General features: G+C 37.9%; 3 protein-coding genes across 4 annotated transcripts in view; 2 read left to right on the forward strand and 1 right to left on the reverse strand.

Annotated features, from left to right (window-relative positions):
- Positions 1 to 393: 393 nt before the first annotated feature.
- chmp2ba (charged multivesicular body protein 2Ba) lies at positions 394 to 6,078 on the forward strand. Its single transcript, XM_077728092.1, has 6 exons — positions 394 to 584; positions 2,491 to 2,582; positions 4,033 to 4,227; positions 4,415 to 4,517; positions 4,623 to 4,729; positions 5,024 to 6,078. The coding sequence occupies exons 1-6, from the start codon at positions 551 to 553 to the stop codon at positions 5,138 to 5,140; spliced, it is 648 nt and encodes a 215-aa protein (XP_077584218.1). The 5' UTR covers positions 394 to 550; the 3' UTR covers positions 5,141 to 6,078.
- pou1f1 (POU class 1 homeobox 1) lies at positions 5,821 to 13,746 on the reverse strand. The gene is made up of 7 exons (XM_077728091.1): positions 13,290 to 13,746; positions 11,417 to 11,578; positions 11,130 to 11,228; positions 7,791 to 8,054; positions 7,398 to 7,562; positions 7,269 to 7,329; positions 5,821 to 7,187 (listed from the first exon to the last, which is right to left on the reverse strand). The coding sequence occupies exons 1-7, from the start codon at positions 13,423 to 13,425 to the stop codon at positions 6,953 to 6,955; spliced, it is 1,122 nt and encodes a 373-aa protein (XP_077584217.1). The 5' UTR covers positions 13,426 to 13,746; the 3' UTR covers positions 5,821 to 6,952.
- htr1fa (5-hydroxytryptamine (serotonin) receptor 1Fa) overlaps positions 8,473 to 22,271 on the forward strand; it is a 40,341-nt gene continuing 26,542 nt past the window's right edge. Inside the window, exons 1-2 of one of the 2 annotated variants that reach the window (XM_077728090.1) lie at positions 8,516 to 8,595; positions 8,687 to 8,816. The gene's annotated coding sequence lies outside the window, so the exon portion shown is untranslated. Of the gene's footprint in view, positions 8,817 to 22,271 lie in introns of both variants that reach the window. The other variant, XM_077728089.1, reaches the window with a different exon arrangement.

The raw sequence follows: 22,271 nt of genomic DNA on the forward strand, positions 1-22,271 counted from the left end.
ACAATTTATACAATTTAAAGAATACCACAATCATAATCAAGACCTGGCGTCTACGTGTGGCCCAGAAAGCAAGGTCCATGTAAACTTTTTAATTAAATATAGTCACATTTCCATAGTTTGTTTAATTTATAGCAGTAATATTAATCTATTTTTGAAATCACATTATACTGGTTTTGGTGCTGCCTTCAATGCCCAATTTAATTGTGGAAACGAGAATACTACTACCCTGACAGCAACACTACTTCAATATGCAGCCATTACGCACTAAATGTCCGAATATACATAATTTCTTTATTCTAAAAGTCACAACAACCGCTCACCGTCCTTGTTTAATTCATTGAAAATTGAAATGGGATGCTTCACGTAGTACAAGTGAAGGCAGCATTTCTACGTCATCCAAAGCGGTCCAGCCAGTCAGCTGAGGGAGGACCTCGTCGCCGACAACAGAAAGTCAACCAGGAAGAAAGACCAAGACACACAGCTAGGCTGCTAAACAAAAATACTACTCGGCCGTTCTATCCTACCAACAAGACTGCTTGTTTACGCCACGATGGCTTCCCTTTTCAAGAAGAAGACAGTCGATGGTAAGTTTTGTGTGAGAAGCCGATTGATCTTGTTTTTAGCTCCAAGTTAGCCTTGTTTTGAACTCGTTTGACTTGTTTCGGATGTTCCATGAGTCATAGGACACAAACATTGTTACTCTCAACATGACGTCTATAGTTTTAGGAAATAGACATTTGAATGTAAATGATAAATTAATACATGCATGTCAGCTTCTAAAATGGCTTGGATTGTCATAAAATTGTTCGATTATCCAGTATTCCCCTAAAGGGGATTTTAGTTTTCAATATTAGTGATTATTATGCCCTTCTTTAAAAAACACACATTGCAGTATTCATATTTCCGTTTGAATTTTACATTTAAATTAAGCAAATCATAATTTATCATCTGTATCTATCTTTCTATCGATAGATCGATCGATCTATCTTGTTATTTGGATAAATCAGCATGCCTTGTCCTGTTTTCATGACAGAGAGATATGTATAATAAAATGTAGAAAATTGTCAAAAATCTGAGTGATCTCTCAATTTAAAAAGTATTTTCCTCAGGCTATATAATCAAGCATGACAAGGTCAAAAGCCTGTCAAAACTAATTAATAATTTAAACCATACTTAAATGGGATTATAGAGTGCAGGAGTAGACTATAGGAAAAAATGACCCCCAAAAATTCTCAGTCTCCTACACCCCAAAATAAGGCCAAATAAAGTAGTTATGGCATTAAAATGAAATTATTTTTCAAGCACCTACCTACTCCTCCCAAAGTTCTCCTAAGGTTGTAGTGGTCCACATTAGTTTCTTACCATCAACTGGGTGTTATCAAGCCAATGTCAGTACTTTTGAGCTTTTTCCTCTCTGTAAAATCCATCAAATCCTTCCTTGTTTCATCGCATCGTTTGTGGCCTTGGGTTGGAAATAGTTTCTGCTTAATAGGTGATTGGAAAATCAGTGGTGGGGGGGCTTGATCACTTGTATTTGTAGGACAGTATCCCTCCCACTTGAAAACGTTGATGCTGCGTCACCGACTACGTTTTCAAGTTTCGCTCCTGCAAGTGGTCCAACGTGACGTGACGTGGTTCTACCAAGTTTAAGGAAAACCTTCGCTCCATAAAAGGCATTTTTTAAGGGGTCGCTCCATAAGATCCCCCTCCTATTCTGGAGGATTATGCCTCTCCCTTTTTCATGGATTCCATCATTGAGTGAATTGGATTCCACTCTTCATCACCCTGCAAATATTTGATATATTGATTTTTTTCTTTGTAGACTATGGAAAAGATGGTCTTTGATAAAGCAGCTTGTTGGAGCTTCTGCTCTGTTGATCATCCTGCATTTTCTCTTTTTTTCCCTATGCCCTAATGATAAATTGTTCTCTAGAAAATTTACCAATATTAAAATTAAGAATTCCTATCAATATGAAGCTATTTCCTGCAATTTGTGAACTGTATTTTTTTTACACAGTTTGTTTGTTTGTTTGTTCACACAATTGCTTGACTTGTTTTGCATGTTGTTTTGTCTCACATGATTCCATTTAAGATGACTCAGTTGTGATGCAAACGATTAGTCCATAGTTGCTGAGTTGCTAATGGACGGCTTGCTTACTAATAAAACTACTGGCATATTTGACATTTCTAGTATATACAGATAGATAATCGCCTATATTAAAGTGCTTTAGAAAACACAAAAGCAACCTAATCAATAAAAAAATCACTTTTTAGCCATTCCTACATCCTCTTTAATGCAGTAACAGTTGAAAGAGGAGTTTACAGTTGTTATGATTTTGTCAGCTGTAAAGATGCATTAATTGTTTATTATTATTGATTCTACATGTCCTTTTTTGCTTTTAACTTCTCAAGAGTTTTTTCCATTCCTGCTGTGTTTTTAAAGGGCAACTTTTGGTCCAAGCGCTTTATATCCAATGTTCTGTCTTTAAGAAATCATCAAGGAGCAGTCCAGGGAGTTACGCGGCACCCAGAGACAGATCACAAGAGACAGAAATGCCTTGGAGAAGCAAGAAAAGCAAATGGTGAGACTCATTTAAAAGAACTACTATACTTGGACCATTTAACCCATATTTTTTTCCCACATATTGCATCAATATCCAACTAGAGTTTCCTTGCAATTCAGATTGAACCAGAGAGACCAACTCAGTGCAATTTGCTACTGCAGGGATTATGTCCGTTGAATTAATGGCTCTCAATTAAGAGACATGATGGATTAGATGATGTGGCTTTGCTGCGGGCAAATCATGCAACTACTATTCCTCTTTATCTCATATCCACATACACACTCCACACACATCGCGATAAGGCTATTTGCACGCAGCGCTCAACATTTCCTCTTGCCGCCACAAAAAAAAAGAAACAGGCGTGTCCTTTTGCCTCTTTTGTATTAAGTAAATATCACACAGGACATAATTACTTCCCAAGGGGACAAGGTTTTAATTTCACATTTACGCTAATTACTCAGGGTTTTTTTTAACCCCACTTGCATGTTATTTTAAGTAGTTCTTATCAAAAAGGGATTTTTTTGTGATGTACCTCATGGTTTTCTTCATTTGATCACTTGAAATAACATAGAAGACATTAACAAATCATAAACTTCCCTTTAGATGCCTCTGAGTTCATATAAATATTAGGTAGGAATTAGCCTAAGGAATGACCACTGCAGCAACACATTGTCCATCTGTTCTTCACGGATCAATCTATCTGCCTTAAGGCTCACAGTTGTCGGATACACATTTCGACACCCTTCATTTCACATATACCTCAGGCAAAGTTGGGTCTTTTCGTTTGGAACAGATTTTGTTGGTACAACGGACTTTTTAATGCCCACGAGCTCCTATGAGTGTGATGCACACCTTCCTTTTTTTTTCCTCTCTCCCCAAATTTCCATTAAGTTGTTGTAGACTTTCACAGCAGGTCTGACACTAATTTATCACATACTCAGTCTGGTGTCTCTGCCAGCCTTGATTCAAACATGAATAATTGATTTTCTCCTATCCAGAATAACAGGCACACTTAAAAAAAACCAACAGCTCACAGGCCTGACCAGCTTCTTTTAACCTGGAGCTCTACCATTGTCTCTTGGGAAGTGTATCCACACACGCATGACTATGAAGCCTCTGGGCATTCCTGTATATTCTGGTGTTTACCAAAGCTAAAAGAGTGGGTTTGCGTGGCACTGTATGTGACCTAAAGTGTGTTGACTGTGGCTTTAATGTCTATATTTGTACATGCAGTAATTCCCTTGAGATTTTGAGAGGGGATGTTTGTTGGTTTATCAACACTTGGTTTATTTCAAGGCTTTACATTTGTAATGCAACAGACTTCACATACCCTGCGAGTAAAATGATGTGGTGTTGGATTTTCCGTCTTGAACTAAAAAGGAGGGTTCATAATTACAAATGTCGATAGGAGGCCTGCTTTATGCACTTAATATCCAGAAACTCCTGCAATATTAATTCTCCTCTCCAGGAAGCAGAGATCAAGAAAATGGCAAAAAGTGGGAACCGGGAGGCGTGTAAGATCCTTGCCAAGCAGTTGGTCGAGTTGAGGAAGCAGAAGAACCGCACGTATGCCGTGAGCTCCAAAGTCACCTCCATGTCTACTCAGACCAAGGTCATGAACTCCCAAATGAAGATGGCCGGTGCCATGTCTTCCACAGCTAAGGTATTTTCTTGACCTTTTGTGTGGGATTTAATGAAATTGTATATGTGACGAGTAACTGTATTTTCTGCACTAAAAGACTGGCAGACTCCCAACCTAAATACAACTCCTAAGCACTATTACTATGTGATATAATTTCATCCTTTGCATGTCAGCAATGCTAAACTTGTATCCCCAATCCATTTGGCAGACAATGCAAGCGGTGAACAAAAAGATGGATCCACAGAAGACAATAAAGACCATGCAAGATTTCACGAAAGAAAACATGAAAATGGACATGACGGAAGATATGAGTACGTACACATATTTTTATGCGTGTGTATTTTGAGGATGGACAAACTGCTGTTTAGACACACATCTGTAGTTCTTCTTGTAATTATTCTCCCTTTCTTGTGCAGTAAACGACACCTTGGATGACTTTTTGGGTGAATCTGGAGATGAAGAAGAATCTCAAGACATTGTCAACCAGGTCTTGGATGAAATTGGTATCGAGATCTCAGGAAAGGTAAAGAATTCCACATCAAAATAGCATTTAGTCAGTTTCCACCAAGTTTCATGTCTGCAAAGAGTCTCTGTATAAGGCCACCTGCCTGCCTTGTATAAGGCTCCCCTATGTGGCCAGTGTAAGTTATTGCATTTTCTATTAAGTGGGAGCACAATAAGAATAGAAATCTCCCATGGCTTCTGAATTGCAGTTAAATTCCAAATTGTCATCTGGATTTTGTCATTTATTGTACCCGCTGGACAAAAGGAGCTGCCAGTAAACACATTGTCATTTTTTTCCCCCCTGTGTACGCAGATGGTCCGAGCTCCAGCTGCAGGAAAAAGCCTCCCCGGTGGCGCCGCCGCATCTAAAAAATCCACCATGTCTGACGAGGAGATCGAGAGACAGCTACGTGCCCTCGGCGTGGACTAACATACTGGGATCAATCTTGTGTCTTTTCATACGGCGATGGACAGTGGTTTTATCAAAGGTTCAACGGTTGCACGCACATACTCGCAAAAACACACAGAGAGTCTTTGACGGACACATTACTGTCTCCTGCCCCAGTTTAGTTGAAATATTTATTATGACATTAGTGAGGCCACAGCCGAGAGCTGGATAAACAATATACGACTCTAAAAAAGATGGAAGCAACGTGCACTCCTGTTTACGGCATAGTTCCTTCTTATCTTAAGGGCTACAACGCATATGCAAGTCATTTAAATGTACTGAAACTTGATACCTGTTTGCTTCTCTGTGATATTTTCCCCCCAAACTTTACAAAATTAAGCGAGTAATTGGAGATGATAAAACTATATATTTTCTGAGGCATGTAATTGATACCGCTGACTTGTTGTACTAAGGAATAGGAAGCCACATACCGTTCCATACTGAATTATCATATGAGCGTTTCTGGGATTTTCTTGGTTATTCTTTATATTATTGTATAAACCTTGGGAGTTCTTTAGCGACTGTGGGATGGTGTATGTCCTGCCGTCCCTCTTCTCTCTTAGCTGCTGTGCAGTTATGCTTTTTTAAATTCAAACACTGCAAAAGACTGTCACTGTGATGCAAGAATTTATTCTCTTCACAAGACAAAGCTGACTCGGACATCGTTAATCGTCTATGGATTTTACATTGTTGCTCTCTTCCTGTTTAGCCCATTTTTTTGGTTAAATTTTAGTTTTTGCTTGTGTCGCACATGCAGAATTAACTAATAAAATCATTTGCAAACATCTTTTGAGAAAGTGTAAACATCCTTGACAATTGGATTTGAAAGTTCTGTTTTAATTTGGATGTGTACACTTGTTTCTTTAATTACTGATGCTGTAAATGGGATTTTATAATTAATAAAATTTCTTCTGGTAGAACGTGATGTGTATATTTGTCATATCAATGATCAAAAGTTGAAGTTGGGGAATATGTAATACTAGTACTAAACAAATGCTCAATTATTCACGAGTCAAGCGTTGCGACTGCAGTAAATTATTTACAACACCAGGCGGAGTAGTTGTCCCATTTACTTTTTGGTCTGCAAAAGTACATTGCCCATAAACCAAGCCATCATAATGGTCACACATAAAAAAAAGACAGTTTGTAAGTTGTTTTCATGAGTTCCCTTTGAATATAAAAATAAGAGAGAACAGTAACAATAGTGTGCATATGAAACAGCATTTTTTGTGAACTTTTTCACTTAGCAAACCTGCGTTAAGACATTTGACATCACGGCAGCTAAAAAACAGTTAGTTTGGTATCTATATAAATTACTATGTGTGATGTATTATAGTTGGCAAAATGTATTGTGCACTTGGCACATTACAGCCACCCAAAATATATTAACAATGTCTGTCCTCCAGCTATTAACAACGACATCTAATATATATTAAATCTGAATAAATAGTTTTTTGCCTCAGTTCCGACTTTTTACGTACTACTACTACTCTCACTTTAAATTAGTGAAACAAAAGCTGCATCTCTACTTGCAAATATAACATCACACCATTTAAGTAGTACAAAGGCACACATGCAAACTTATTCGCTGCCATTGGCAGTGACTGAGTGATAATTCCCTACCAACCAGTCCTCCCAGTCAAAATTGATTTGACACCTACTATCAATGGCAGTGAATGAATTAGTATTGAAAATAATAACATTTGGTTTGACATTATGACCTGTCTATCAGCTTTGGCAAGAAAAAATGACATTTGACACTGCCTGGTGGAATAGAAGGAATTCTACCGTTGTTTATATCATTGGCCGAAGTGTTTTACTCATCTGGGTGATGCAGTTTGGACTTAATTTGGCCAGGCAGGAACTGAGGCTGGTTTTGACCCGTTTTTCTCTCTGGCGCCTGTTACAGAACCACACTCGAACCACCTCCTTCTCCAAATGGAGGCCTTTAGCTATCCGGGCGATTTCTTGGGAAGATGGCTTATTTTTTTCCACAAAGGTGTGCTCAAGCGCCTCCTTGGCTCCCAGGCTGCATAAAAGTTCAAGTGGAGAATAATGAACTCATTAAAAGCTCCAATCAAGGGGCAGCCTCAAACAATTATCATTGTACCTGATGGTTGTTCTCCTTTTCCTCTTTCGCTCATTCATTCCAGTTTTATCGTTGTTCAGAGCTGGAGGGGGAAGTGAGAGGAAGGGAAATTGTAGAACAAGAGGTGGGATGAAATGGTGACACGCTCACCTCGAGCAAGCTCGGCCTCGTCCAACCACTTGGCCAGAATGGCTTTCAGTTTGCAGGCGTTCTTGAAGCTCAGTTGCAGGTTCTCAAAGCGGCAGATGGTGGTCTGACTGAACTCTGAACCGTGAACGGCAGCCAGGGCCTCGCCCACGTTGGTTTGAGTGTAGCCTATTCCCACACAAAACATAAAAATGGGGTCATTTCAGTCAGTTTCAAACATACTAAGGGAAGATTTTGGCAATTTAACAGGAAATAACTCTAGATTGGCATCAGTTGTCTCCATGTCAACACTACAAGGACATTCTGTATTAAAATACATCATACTTTATTTGATATCAGCCGTTAAATCTGAAACTACATGCGGGCATGCAAAAGTCATCTGGTGATAATGCTCACCAAGTTTAATCCTCCTTATCTTAAAGTCATTGGCAAACATCTCCAGTTCTTGTATCTGTGGGGAGTCCATAGGTGGGGTGTCCTCCAACTCCCGTATATTCTTCTTCTGGATGTTCACTTTCATCTCGCCCACAGCGGAGCCCCCCGAGACATCGTCCGTAAGCAGAAGGGCCGAGGGCAGCGAGGAAAAACCGTGGCTCAATGCACAGGAACTGCTGCTCAGACCTGGGTCGGGAAACTTGTACAAGCATGGAGTCAATGAACCTGGGCAGAAAGGAAAAACTGGTCTTAGTCAATAGAACATTAAAGAACTAACCCTGTTGAATGTTCATTCATCTGCATAAGGTAATACTCATAGTAAGGATAAGTATTGATGAGTTATGTAAATGTGACATATGGCCTTTTAGAACATACCCTTGCTACTGATTTCAGGTGATACTTGTGTTATTTTTAGGTTTCTGCTATAATTATCAAATAAAACTAAGAAAAAGAATGTGGGTGAGGGTGGATAGGTACAATGCAGGAGTTCATTTTTTTTGGTGCAGAATGTTATTCTTGATTTTTAACACTATGTTGTTGAACAGGATTCTCTGTGTGGTGTTTTTTTACACTTTCCTGCATGTTAGGCTGATTGAGACTATAGATTCAGGCTCACTAATACTGTTTGCATGTCTCCCTTCGCCAACACGCCTGAATCACATGATCAACTCAACAGGAAGTTGTCCAGGAGCCTGATTATTTCTGGTGTGTGGAGAAGGGAGATCTGGAAAACAAACTGGATAGATGACCTCAAGGACTACATTTGGTGAACCCTGGCTTTAGATTGTCCCTAGGTATGAATGTGGGCATGAATTCTTATTCTAATCAGTGTGCACTGGTATTGGTTGCCAAACCAGTTCAGTGTCCAAAGTCTCCTGTCCACTACCCTCGTGACCCTTGTGAGGATAAGGAAAATGGACGGATGGATTGGACTATTCAGTCACATCGACATTTAGAAGAATTGAAGATGACAGCCCTTTTTCAAAGGTAATCAATGCAACCAGCTGACCGCTGTGTTTGATCAATACTACGTGGGTTCGCATTAACGATTGTATTATTTTTAAAGTGTCCAACATTTTAAAATAAGGACGGTTCAACCCCCACCCCTTTTAATGTGCGTCATACATGAATTGAAAAATGAAAAAAAAAAAAAGCAATGGCTAAGACATTTGTATGGATTGGCTACATACAGTTCTCCCTTGAGAAATTGATATATTTTAAGTGGGAGACTTTTCTTTTCTTTATATTTTTTTTCTTTATACATTAGGTTTGGTTGAATGATTCAATTTACATCATTGAAGGACAACCTTAAAAAAATAAAAACTGTGGATTATTGAAAAAAAATCCATTCTGTCAAAAACACTTAGGTATTTTTTCATGTGTTTTTTCCACATAGTTATATTTTGTATTGCTATTTTAACCTCCTTTGTCAATTGGTTTGTTTCTCCCCATTCCACATGGTTCCTCTCTTTTTACACACAAAAATAGTGTTTCTTTATTCTATCAAGCTACAGCACATTCTTTAAAGCCATCCAGCCCTGAAATGAAACAAACAGTGTGTTGTCAATGTCTCTTTTTCTTTCTCTCTTTTTTTTGTGTCAACTTCATGTTGCACAAACCTTAGAAGCTGTAAAGACATAAGGTTGGTTATTATAGAGAAGAAAGTGAATTTGGACTTTCTTGATCATGCTGTTGCCCACGCAGCTGTTTTTTTTTTTTGGGCTGGGTTGGGACGTCAGTGGGAAAAGGGGAATTGTGTTGATTGTGGTTTCAATAGCACTTTCGATTTGCTGTTGCGATGTCTAATTCTAAAGCTGGTCGCCCTTGTGTCCTTCAACATTGATTTTTAGAGCTACAAATGACCCCTAAAAATATCCTGCTAAAAAGAGAGAATACAAAATATTGATGGTGAAGAGTCAAATGGGATAGGCTCCAGCACCCCACGACCGTGAACTGAATAAGCTGTGGTGAAAATGCATAATTAAATATATGACTGTAGAGTGGACTATTTATCTTATGTAAAAAAAGCCATTCATTCATTTTCTGATTCGCTTAGCTCTGCAAAGGTCACAGGGGGTGCTGGAGCCTACCCATGCCCTTGTTACTTGCTGGCAGTCATGTAAAAACATCCATTTAGGAAGCTTTTCACTATAAAATGTACCATGAGGTAGTGTATCAATGGGTAAAGGTGAAATTGACGCTGTTATACATAAGCCAGAGAAGTGATTTCCTCATTAAGAGTGCAGTGTTGATGTTGGAACATCGTATTCTATCAAGGTTGTTGTACAAAGTCATTCTTTATTATGTTTCAAATGTGTGAGGATATTTTTGATCACCGGGTACAACTTAAATTTTATCCACTCTTCAAAGTAAATTCATTCACTTAACTTTATTCTATTTTGTGTTTTTGAGCTCATGCTTCTTTATAATATTGGCTAAATCCTCCATTTGGGACATGTGTCACAATTTTATTATTTTTAAGATGAGAATAAAAGCCAGAAAATAAAATATTCCTCATCCATTTTGCTTCGATCGTATGACTTCACCTAACTATATCTGTCTTCTAAATTAAGATATTTTCTCTTACACGGCCCTCACTGGACACTTTTGTTAGATCAAATCCAATAAGTGGGTTGTATGATAAATTTAAGCCTTGCACATATAAGTTGGCTAGAAACAGGGTCTTTAAAATGTGAACAGCTGACTCAAGAGGAACTGTAAATAACACTTTGTTTGGCAATGACATAAAGACAGCCACTCCAAGTGTACAATGTTTTTATTTCTTATATTATTATTTCATAATAGCACTTGTAACTCTGACACAGAAAATGTTTTTCTGCTTCTAGTTTAAATATTAAACAGTTCACATTGCACAAGGGAACAATTTCATTCCAAACTGTTTGTTTTTTGGTAGATATCCATAATTCACAATAAAAACTCTGCTTCTTCATGCGTCATAATAAAATTTTAAATATGAGCGCCCAGTGAAGTGTTCAGCACTGAAATTAATGTAGACATTTAACCCTTTAGGCGTTTGTCGATTTTATCACTATTTTCGCTTGTTCATTCTCAACCTTGGCTGCATATAAACCAAAATCTTTTTAATGGTCAGCAGACTTTTCTTAAATTTCATTCCAAAAATCCAGGGGAAGAAAATCAATGTGTCTTTTTTACATACTAAAATAAATGATGTGTTTTCCCTTAACATTCAAAATGAAAAATTGAAAAATGGCTCCTATGGAGCTCCCGTTGATATGCAACTTGTCGTTTTTAAATGGACTGTTGAAAGTGCGTGATTACCTTGCAGCGGGTTTGCAGCGCTCACCATGTTCGGTGGAGGAACACCACATGTTTGCAAGATGCATGTCTGAGAAATACTTGCAGAGAGCATCTCCTGAGCTGTAAATGGAGATACATCACAGACACCCGTGGTCACAACTGCCATTAAATGAGATGTTTTTGTTCAGTGTAACACTGGAAGATTCATCCATCTAGTTAACAAACTAAATAAATGAATACAAAAGATTTTTTTATGTAGCAAACCCAAATTTTGGGTGATAAAGTAAGTAAGCATAATACCAATCTACCTGTCATAATTCCATAAGTGGCTTGCTGGTTGCTGTAGTGACATGGTGTGACAGGATAATGGAGGCTGGGGGTGCTATTGCCAAGATGGTTTCCAAGGGAGCTTGTGGACAGTTGCATCTGGGAACGCTTTGATTGCTGACCCAAGGACAGCCCAGATGAGACTGGACAAAAAAGAATTCCAACAATAGAACCATTACTGTAGGGTAGTGTCCAACTAAAAATGCCTTATCTCCTGAAATTCTGCCATTTTTTTTCCTCAATCTAAAACTTAGTAGCTCAATAGACCCACGTGTGACACGTGTATTATTATGAAAAATGAATGAATGTACAAAAAGTCAAATTCATATATCCTGGTGGTAATAGAGGAGAGATGATTTTGTAACTTTAGTGTAAGGGCCTTACTGTTCTGTATGCATGGCATGGTTAGCAGCAAACCAAATTACTTCCAAACCCAATGGCACGAACAAAGATGCTTAGAATAATGTCTTCCACAATGCTTGGCTTGAGTAAAAGGAATAACGTGTTACAGTGCACTGAGATGACTTGTTGGAGACATTTGATTGGTTGCACTTTGTCACATAATTGGGATTCTTGCCTTTTCTGTCTGTCGAGTGTGACTGACTGTATATTGGAAGTAATGTGCATGACATTATTACACAAGAAAGCCTAGACTTGGTATAAAGGCATAATGGCAATGTGACTTCTCACATCATAGTCAAGAGATGTGATGCAAGTAATTGAGGAAGTCAATCGTTGGGAACACTGTTGAACAATACTGCCTAGTATGGACATAAATGATCATTCTTTGTTATTTTCATCCTGTGCGTATTTCAATTATGAAAACTTGTTTTAGTATGAATAGAACAAAATGTGACTCAATTCTGCATAGCTAGTACTAATAAGTAATGATGTTAGTAGTATTCGGGGATTCCAATTTGTGAGGTACAATGGGTCACATTTTACTCTGTCTTATTAAAACAGAATATAGACATTTTGATAGGTGAGATTAATTCGCACCACTTTACTTGCACCACTCTAAGTTTTATTTTAACTTCTGCACTTTATATGGACATTTATTTTGCAATTATGTATATGCAGCAATGCAGATTGATGCTAAACGTTCCAATACATGGTCTAGATTGCATGTGTTTAAGCCTGTCAAAAACAATCAATTACATTCTATAATGCCCTTTATATTAGTTATATAGCAATTTCTTGACCTGACATTGACCTGGATTTAATTTATCCATTAATATCTGTCATCTTGACAGAATTAAGTATTTATATGTAGTAGTTCTAGTAGTTGGAAGAGTAGTGCTCTTATTTACTTAATGAAAACACAGCGTGAAAAGAGAAAGAAACTATTGCATTCATTATAGTACTTATTTAGTATTTTTTTCATACAATTTGCCATTTTTATGGACAACTTATATTATCACAAGTCATTAAATCATGAATGAAATATGTCATTAAAATACTGAGCACTGATAGATTTGTCAAGAACATTATAAAAAGAATTTTATTGTATTCTTTCTCATTAGTATCACAACCCACATATTGAAAAACAACTACTATTTACCTTTATTGAAAATGTAGTGTTACATTTACTGAAGAAGTTGTTGTTATTTTTAAATACGGAAGAAAGCAAGCCTAACTCACAGTCAAATGTCCAAATGGCATTAATGGTAGAACGTGTCAGCAAAGCTACCTGCTCAAAAGTAAAAGTTCCACAGAAACATGAGATGCTACTTCACATTGCAATAGTGGCAATGTTTATCCTTCCTTCCTTGTTGGTTATGCATTCAAAACTTGTGCCAAAGCAAGTGGCGGCCAAAAGAATGAAGTCAGTGTTCCAGACTGAGGCCCACTTACCTGCAGAGACCATGCTGTGGCCGTGGGAGGCGCTTGGCAGGCAGTCGCCGCCAGAGCTGTGGTGCATGAAAATTGGCAGTGGGGATTCTCCTGCTAGAGGCGTGAAAGATTCGCCACCAAATGACTGGGACGTCATTTGGTCTGATGCGGTCCACTTTACCTGCACTTTAAACTTTTCCTTCTCAACTCGCCATCCCTTTCGTACTGCCTGCTTTCCCTGCCTTTTACAAATAGATCATTTTCACTCTATACTTCATTAGAAGCGCTTTCTTTTGCCTCTTTTGGGTTCCTCAAATCTGGCGTGATGTTTATGTTTTTATATCCTCTCCACTGAAAATGCTAAGCCGGGCTAGAAATTCAAGTGAGTTTTTGCGTTAAACTTGTACAACATTATCTAGCATGCATCCCTCTGCTCCCTTTCCTGCATCCCAACAACAGGTAGGTCAGCATCTGTCACTCCCAGAGACTTTGCATCCTCCTGCAGGTATTTATACCCCCTGCAAGTACTCCTCACTCCACCCTAGAAGGCCCCTTCTTTCACATCAACCTCCAGCTGCCAATCCCATGCCACAGCTGTTATTGTGCTTTTCCGTAGCTGGCTTTCTGTTATCCAGTTGCCAATCCAGGATTAAGGTACAGAGCGGCGCAGAAATCCGATCTTGCTCAACCCTCGCTCTCTCTCTCTCCCCCAAAATGCTGCTTCTCCTCTGCCTGATTAAAGGATTCGGTCGTATTCCGACGTATAGTGAGCTGAATCCAGAATAGCAAATACTTGATTTCATTTGAATGTGCTACTATGTTAATGGGATCATAATATTTCATTTTCAATGACACTTTTGCATTTTTTCAAACTAAATTATGTCTTCTGCTATGATTATAAACAAAACAATCATTAGTGACCAATCCGGCCGGAAAATTAAATACATTATTTAAAAATAATTGCAAGAATGCCTATTATAAGATCTATTTAGAAGAAATTAAGTACGGTTCTTAAGTTTAATTCAATAAAGGAAATTATTTAATAGCAAAGTATTACTGACAGAATAATTGACATTAATTTTGTTAAAAGTTTCAATTCTATTTGAATTGAAAAAAGTTAATGTTTTATTAATGTGGTTTGGGCACCACATTTTGTTTATATGGTAGTATATGATTGACAAAAGTGTATCATTTTTGGTGTGGTTTATTCCCTATCTCACGTAAAAGATATTTTTGTCATTTTTTTATGCATTTCAAAAATGTAAAAGTTCTTCATCTCTGTGCTAACCAACCAGAAAGGGAGACAAATTGCTGCCACTTTGGTGCCTGTTTGGAATTGGGCACTGCTGTTTTCCCAGCACGATATATTCCCCTGACAAGGTCGTCACAATATATAAGACACACGGGAACATGACATCAACAATTGCAGATGTCTTTGTGAGAGCCGAGTTCAGGACTGAGCCCTCCATATGGGCTCCCTGCTGAGGCTGCAATTGACATTGCGATTATATAGAGAGAGCTAAAAAGGGGGCAAGATGAGTGCTGAAGGAAATATTGATTCAGGTGAACAAGCCTGAAACCAGACACAATTTGAAAGACACTCTCTACATATGGCCGTTATACAGCATTTTCAATCTTCTCAAAACACTCTTATTGAGGTGAAGCAGCCTCTCATAGTGACTAGTAAAAGTTTTTTTTAAGCTTTTTTGCAACCCTTGTCAGATTTAATATCAACTATATCTTAACACATTGATGTTTTCCTCCTAGAGTTATAGATTTGAGATATTTTAGTTAATTTCATGTTGCTTCAGAATGATTCATTCCCCGCTGGGTCCCAGCCATTCTGTGTGGAGTGTGCATGTTCTCCCTGTGCCTCCGTGGGTTTTCTAAGGGCACTCCGGTTTCCTCCCACATCCCTAAAACATGCATGTTAGGCTGATTGACCACTCTGTAACTGTCCCTAGGTATGATGGTGAGCTTGAATTATCACTTTCCTCCTTGTGCTCTGTGATTGGCTGGCCACCAATTCAGGGTACCCCCTGCCTATTGGCACAGTTGGCTGGAATAGTCTCCAGCACCCCTACACCCTTTTATAAGGATGTACAAATCAATTAGTTATATTTAATTCATTCTAATTGGGAAAGATGATATGAGATACATTAGAAGTATGAACTTGGTCATGGACTTAAATGGGAAGTTGACCTGATTTCTTAAATGGAGTGTTTAAAAGCAACTACTACATGAGTTATTTATAGTATTTGACTATTCAAAACATTTCAAAGCTCTAACCTCTTAATGGTACACTTGGAGAATATGTCTCTCTGATTACTGTAGTGACCCCAGCTGCCTAATTTAACGCTCTAATAGAGCATCAGAATGGGCATCACTACTAAAATTGTTAACAGGCTATTTTGTTCAACAACACCTATGAATTATCCACCATCACCAATCTTTCCAGAGTACTTTCTTTTAATATTGCTTGTCCTGAACAGGGTGCCGTATTATTAAAAAATCCTACTGAAATGATCTGACATGATCCTATCAAGTGAACATGTTTTATTAGTGCAGGGAGAACCAGATATTAAAAAAGACGCTCAGTGACACTTGGCGAATAGCATTAAAATCCTTGTTAAAGCACCTTTTGCAGGCAGCGAGGAGGCCATTTTCCCTGTAGAGTTTAATTAGCTGTAGTAACAGAGGAAAAAGTGAACCACTGATAATGCCCATTCCCTTCGGGCCGTGACCTTGGGATCCGCATCCGAGTTGCAGAGCACATCGCTCAACGGAAAAGCGGAAGTCACGGCTGTGCTGGGAAATGCAGCCATTTAAAATTCCCTGCTGAAATGGGAGTTTGATGCATGCCACACTCTGAGGGCTCCTTCTTGCACTCTGTGTCACGTAGCTTCTGCAACGCAAGAAGCGTGAGATTACGCTAAAGTTTTGCTTCATTATATAAAAAAGGTGACTTATTCTACTGTCCAAAAGAGAGCTTTCTATGCATACATTTCATGGTTGGCTGGAAAAAAGAAATGTGATCTTATTTCTCATCCTGTTGAGCTTTCTAACTAAAATGACTATGCCATTGTTGATTGTCAATTTGGTAGGTATATTTTTTGGTAATGTACATAACACAGATCTTGTAACAGAAATATCAAACGTGCGTTCCTTTGTCATCTGTCAGGCGCCCTTCTTTTTTTTTGTTTGTTTTAATCTTTCTAAAATGTTTCCAACATTGAGACTTATATTGCAACAAAATGAAAATTCCTTTTAATCTTTCTGAGAAAGGACAAAAAAAATAAACAGCTCAAAAGACTACATAAATATGTTAAATTTCTATATTTCCATCACAATATTCTGTACTTTTGCACTGAATCAAACATGCAACATTTCTGTCATTTTACTGAATTATATCTTATTAACAAAAAGTCAAATACGTGCATAATAATAGTGTTGAAATAATTGGATTCAGATTTTTATGCTAATTAACAATCCAATCAATTTAATTGCAAGACAGGTCATGGGTGTAGTTTGGCAGGTGGTCCCGGGCAGCTGTAGAGGTGGCGAGAAGTGCAACAGTCTCCATCTCAGGGGGTCTTAGTATTTGTGGATGACATCACATTAGATCGGACAGAAAACTTAACTGGCATTCATTGTGCGGCAATCTTGACTTGTTTGCATTACGGGCTTATCCCAAGCCAGCCAATTATCTCAGAGTGAGTGGAAGAGTACGTTGCCATTGTCTCCTGATGGTGCCCGTCCCGTACTGAATGCAGATCACCCGGGCTAAAACAGTTGGCACAATCAGGAAGGACAAAGGTTAAGCTGAGGGGCACGTGCTCTCTTGTTGTGTCTGCATGTGTGTTTATCTTTGGCTCTGCATCACTATTGTTGATGAAGGTGGGCAGCAGGTGAAAAATAGCTTGTGGGTGGCAGGCGTGATTCAACTTGCTCAAGCGTGGAGTTCTAATTTTGGCGTCCTGGCTATTGCTCTCTTCTCCGTGAGCTGAAACTAAATGGTAGCTTGAAATGTGCTCCATTATTTTTGTTGTGGTTTAAGGCCAAATTTGCAAAACCAAACATTCCAAGGCTGTTTTTTTTTGGATTAAACTGCACCTACTTCTGTTTCCTCCTATTTCAAATACACGTGTTGCCAGAATGTGGTATTAGTGTCTCATTATTATGTAAAAATTCTATAGCACAGATAATGAACTGACTTTGTGGAAGCCAGAACTTGTCAGCTCCCACATTGTAAGGAGAAAAAAATTTGGATAAAACTGAAGTCAGCAGAGTATATTTGAAATAAAATTATCTATCGCCTTTCTCGAGCTGCTTTGCAACCCTTGAGTTTATTTTGACAATTTCTAATAAGTGCGTACTGGCATGTATGGTCATTTTAGACCAAAACTTAAATTGGTTGGGCTAATGGAGTTTACACTTGGAAAACATCAATACCATTACCAGTATTGGTCCCTTTTATTATGATATGAGGCTGTACATTACTCGTAAAAGCCTTTTGCTAAAACACTGATTTTACAAAGAGAATATAGTGACCATAGCAGTTCTTTCATGTAATATTGCCAATGTTTACATCCTCTGTTTGCACAACATACACATTGTTTCACTGGACAAACACAGACACACACACATGCACGGACCCTGCAGGGCACTAATCCAACCCTGGAGTGGGAACAGACCAGGTAGAGACCTTCTCACAGGTATCATTTTTGTTCCGAGAGTCCATATGGTGTCCTAAATTGCAAGGCTAACACCAAAATAGTGTCTGGCAAACTATTAGGCATACTTGTTTAAAAACATTTTTGTTTCTTTCCTTCCGTGTTTAGCTTTTTGTATATTTTAATCAATGTGAATGTCTGACCTGACCTGCACTGTGCGGTGGAAAGATACCTACAGGACAGTGAAAGGTAATTACAGCTCCCTCGTCCTATTCTTTCTTATTTTTTTCCCCTGAGGCAAAGCAGGAAAACATTTATTTGGGCAACCTATTTATTAACATAGGCAATGCACTCCTACAACTAATTGCACTCTCTGCGAAATTACATCCAGAAAGCAAAAAAAAGAATCAAAGGAATATTAAACTCCATTTCTATACTTCTGAAATAGACTCAACAACTCCAGGTTTCTCTGTCATTTCTTTTCGCTTTCCATCACTCAAGCTTGCAAGCACACATGAGAACCCCCCCGATACACACACACATACACACACTGAACGTAAACTTAATTAGCGAAGAGATCATGAGTCTTCTCGCACCTGGCCTTTCTTACATCTAGCATCCCTCCCTCCTCATTTGTATGCACACGCAAATGAAAAAAAATAAACACTGCCTTTTGAAAGTACATTTGTAAAACTTCTATATGACAAACTACCATAGAAAATGCCATTTCAAGATATAAACAGTCTACTTTCCATCCACCCTGTGCAAATATATACAACAGATACCCATTCATAGACCATTATTGAGGTGGGAACACAGCCTGGTACCAGATTCTCACAGGTATCGCATCCATATTGTCTGTGAGGTGGACAGTGTGTTTGTGGTTGTGTGTGTGTGTGTGGTTGTTTGGTTGTGTGTGTGTATAATGGATGTCGGGAGTCTAATGAGAATTAGGGGTTCTTTCTGATGAATACGCAATTTATGGAGTTTTAGGACTGGGCTCCTTTTGTGTTTTTTTGTGTACAAAAAGGCTGCTTTGGTCTCTATGCCGCTTACATTTGCAATATAAACAAAGCACTGCAAGGCATTTAATTGCCTTCTGATTTACTTTTTCGCAGCCAATAATTGCACAATCCATAGCGTTGCATATTTTGTTTCGTATTAAGCCAATATTCGCCTAACTAAAAACACTTACAATAACAAATTAGTGTTGAATAACACCAAAGTTTTACAATTTGGAGTTGAGTGCATATCGCTTTAGATTACCATCACAATAGATTTTTACACATTAATTTCTTTTTTAGTTGTTGATATTGTTGTGATGGCATCAGAATAAGCCCTTAGTAATGATTTAAACTTATCTGGTTATGCCTCTAAAATAATATAAATGAATTAATGTGCTGAACTTCTCACAAGTTTACAGGGAAATCAAAATATATTTTTCCCTCTACAAGGATTTATGCAAACAAAATTAAATTTAAAATCAATGGAAACACCATCAAATACACAAAGTAAGCCAAGCCTTGATGACAGCATCTCCACTTGCTTGTTTTGCTCCAGAAAAACCGAGGGCAAGTAGGAGTAACGCGTGGCAAAGGGATTTTTTGTCTTGTTTGGGCATTTTTATTCATGATGCCAGGGTTAACAGGGAGTGGGTCACATCACGGTGGAGCTCAAATCTCCTGATGAATATCAAGCACACCTTGCGGACCACTTCGACAACCATCTGCTCGAAGCTACGGCCCTCGCAGCACAAACACATCATACAAAGGCTAATTTCATCAATATATTCAACAAACCTAACTGGAAAGGCAAAGGTTAACCTTTCCATTCGAGGAAAGAAGAGCAGCTCCCCAAACGCTGCTCTTCTTCATCGTTGGCAGATTGCAATCTCTCTCCGGTGCTTAAATGTCACTGTCAAATATTCGTTTGTTGAAAGACGCTTATTTACGCATCACCATCAAATGTTTAAAGGACCCCAGCGGGTTGTTGTCAAGTGTCGTTTTTTCTCGCGGCTTTGCTTATATTTTTCTTGCAAATTGCACAATAAATAACAAGAGGAGATGGGAGGATTCCACTTAGTACGAAGGCCATTGCACTGAATATGGGGATGGAAATAATCATTATACTCCAAGTATAATGGACCCTAGAAATGGTGATTAGAAAAAAATCTGTTTTGACGATCAGTCTTTTCCTAATGAAAGATGACATTGAACTTTTTTAATGTGTCATTAATCCCATTCTCCTAAATTGAGTACACAGTAATTGCATGTCCCCAATTTTGAGCTGACCAGCACTAAGAGCAATGATTTATGAAGTGGCCAGCTTTTCCAATGCGTCATGTGAGGTGATTCATCAAAGCTAATCAAGAGATCATTATGTAGGCCTCTTTGTGAGTGAGCACATGTAAAAACACCTGTACTTCACACATTATCTTTTAATTAATCACTAAAGCATTCAATTGGATTTCAATGTATAGTGGATTCTCTTTAAATATATATTATATATATATATATATATATATATATATATATATATATATATATATATATATATATATATATATATATATATATATATATATATATATATATATACATATATATAATGTATTATAATTCCTTCACTTTTCGTCAATGTCTGAACTTCCCTGTGTACATCATGACAAAATTACATGTTTTTGTATACTGTAGCTGTATAAAAGTATTTTACAAAGCTTCTCTAAAATATGTTGTTTTCCAGGCTATAACAGGGTTACAATTTGACATACGCCATCTTTGTACTAGTAAATTGTACTGCATAATTACATGGCATTTTTGTTTTTTTTCTTATCTATTTAATGGACCTGTCAGTACTTGGACAAGGCAATTTTATGTACGCCCAACTAAAAAAAAACATGTATAGACTTCTCCACAGATTGCACACTTTGACCTAATTGTCAATGTTTCATGAATATTTCTACAAACGCTTCTTATTCTATTTAAGCACATCTTATAAATAGCAAATAGACGCAGAGTAAACATTTCTTCAAGTAAAAACACATGAAAGAAGCCAAAATTGACACGCTAACAGTGATCAAATTATAAAAAGGAAACAAAGTCCATTCTAGGAATTGATTTGAAAGCAACTGTCAAATCTGTGACCATTTCTCCATGTTTTGTTCCAATTTGATGAAAACTTGCATCAATGAAAATCTTGGATGACATAACTGGCACGTGCACAGATGCAAAAAAGGATGATTCGAGCAAATCTTTGGCCGGCTGCAAAATAAAAGTCAGGCTGTATTGTGTAGGCGGTAACTAGGCAACAAGCACAATGGCCACCCAGTTTACTTATATGCCCCATAAGTATACAGGATTCAAGAGGACCCACCTAAACAAGAAGTTGAGCCCTGTGGGCGACTACAAGAGGTGACGCTGATGTAAAGCACATCTATTGGCGCACCATGCTTATTTATAATGTTCAAAAGAGCTGCAATGCAGTATTACCAAGAATTTGTTCTAGGAATGAAAGTACAGCGACTACAGTATTTGGAGATTTTCAGTTTAAAGCTAGAATGTTTTGCAGAGTTTAGTTTTCTTTTCTTTGCCTTTTTTGTTTTTAAATGCCTGTGGACTTAAGAATTGTTCTTACAGAATACAGGACTTTTTTTCCATCTAGTCAAAACTTTTTGACTCCTGGGGGGACTATTTCAGGCTTTGGGGAAACACTAAACGCATTTTTGAAGAAAAAAAATCTAAAAAGTCATTTTTTTTTGTTTTGACACCCCTGGATTTATGTTTTAACTTCAAACATTCATGCCATTTCAATCAGTAGGTAGTACATCAACCACCAGGAGGCTATACTAGAGCAGCTCAGGGGGGTGGGTAAATGAGTCTGAGCCAAAATGAGGGGTGAAACACAGGCCAAGATGAGCCTTAATCTACCACTGAGTTCTATGACTTCACCTGGCTGTCTATTTGTTCATGTCTATTCAACAGCAGCAGGCTGACTGCAGGTCTTATGGTGTAATTATCTGAATGCTACTTTGATTGACAAAGATACAATACAGATTGCAGAAAAGTGACCAATATCTATATCAATAGCAAATAGTGTCCAATCTTTTTACTCCAAGGGCCACTTTAACAAAAATCTAAAGATGCACAGGGTCAACTTTAATTCCCTTAAACAGAGAATCAGAATCAGTTAGCAAAGAAATTGGTTTTTTTTTTTAAACATAATAATTTTAAAGTATTAATTCATTGGCTGCCATTGAAAGCAATAGACATTCAATGACATTGAAAGGTGATCATTGAATGCCAGGCTTCCCAATTGAAATGGATTTGTCGAG

The sequence above is a fragment of the Stigmatopora nigra genome, chromosome 11 (genome assembly GCF_051989575.1).
Source record: "Stigmatopora nigra isolate UIUO_SnigA chromosome 11, RoL_Snig_1.1, whole genome shotgun sequence".
In the NCBI taxonomy this organism is placed as follows: domain Eukaryota; kingdom Metazoa; phylum Chordata; class Actinopteri; order Syngnathiformes; family Syngnathidae; genus Stigmatopora; species Stigmatopora nigra.

Bases quoted from the DNA above. Each gene is read 5' to 3' on its own strand.
- chmp2ba (XM_077728092.1), top strand. From the start codon at position 551: ATGGCTTCCCTTTTCAAGAAGAAGACAGTCGATG. The intron at 2,583-4,032 runs GTGAGACTCATT...TCTCCTCTCCAG, and splicing joins AGAAGCAAGAAAAGCAAATG to GAAGCAGAGATCAAGAAAAT. The intron at 4,518-4,622 runs GTACGTACACAT...TTTCTTGTGCAG, and splicing joins GGACATGACGGAAGATATGA to TAAACGACACCTTGGATGAC.
- pou1f1 (XM_077728091.1), bottom strand. From the start codon at position 13,425: ATGACGTCCCAGTCATTTGGTGGCGAATCTTTCACGCCTCTAGCAGGA. The intron at 11,229-11,416 runs GTAGATTGGTAT...CTCCATTTACAG, and splicing joins CACTTATGGAATTATGACAG to CTCAGGAGATGCTCTCTGCA. The intron at 7,188-7,268 runs GTACAATGATAA...ACTTTTATGCAG, and splicing joins AAAAGGAGAACAACCATCAG to CCTGGGAGCCAAGGAGGCGC.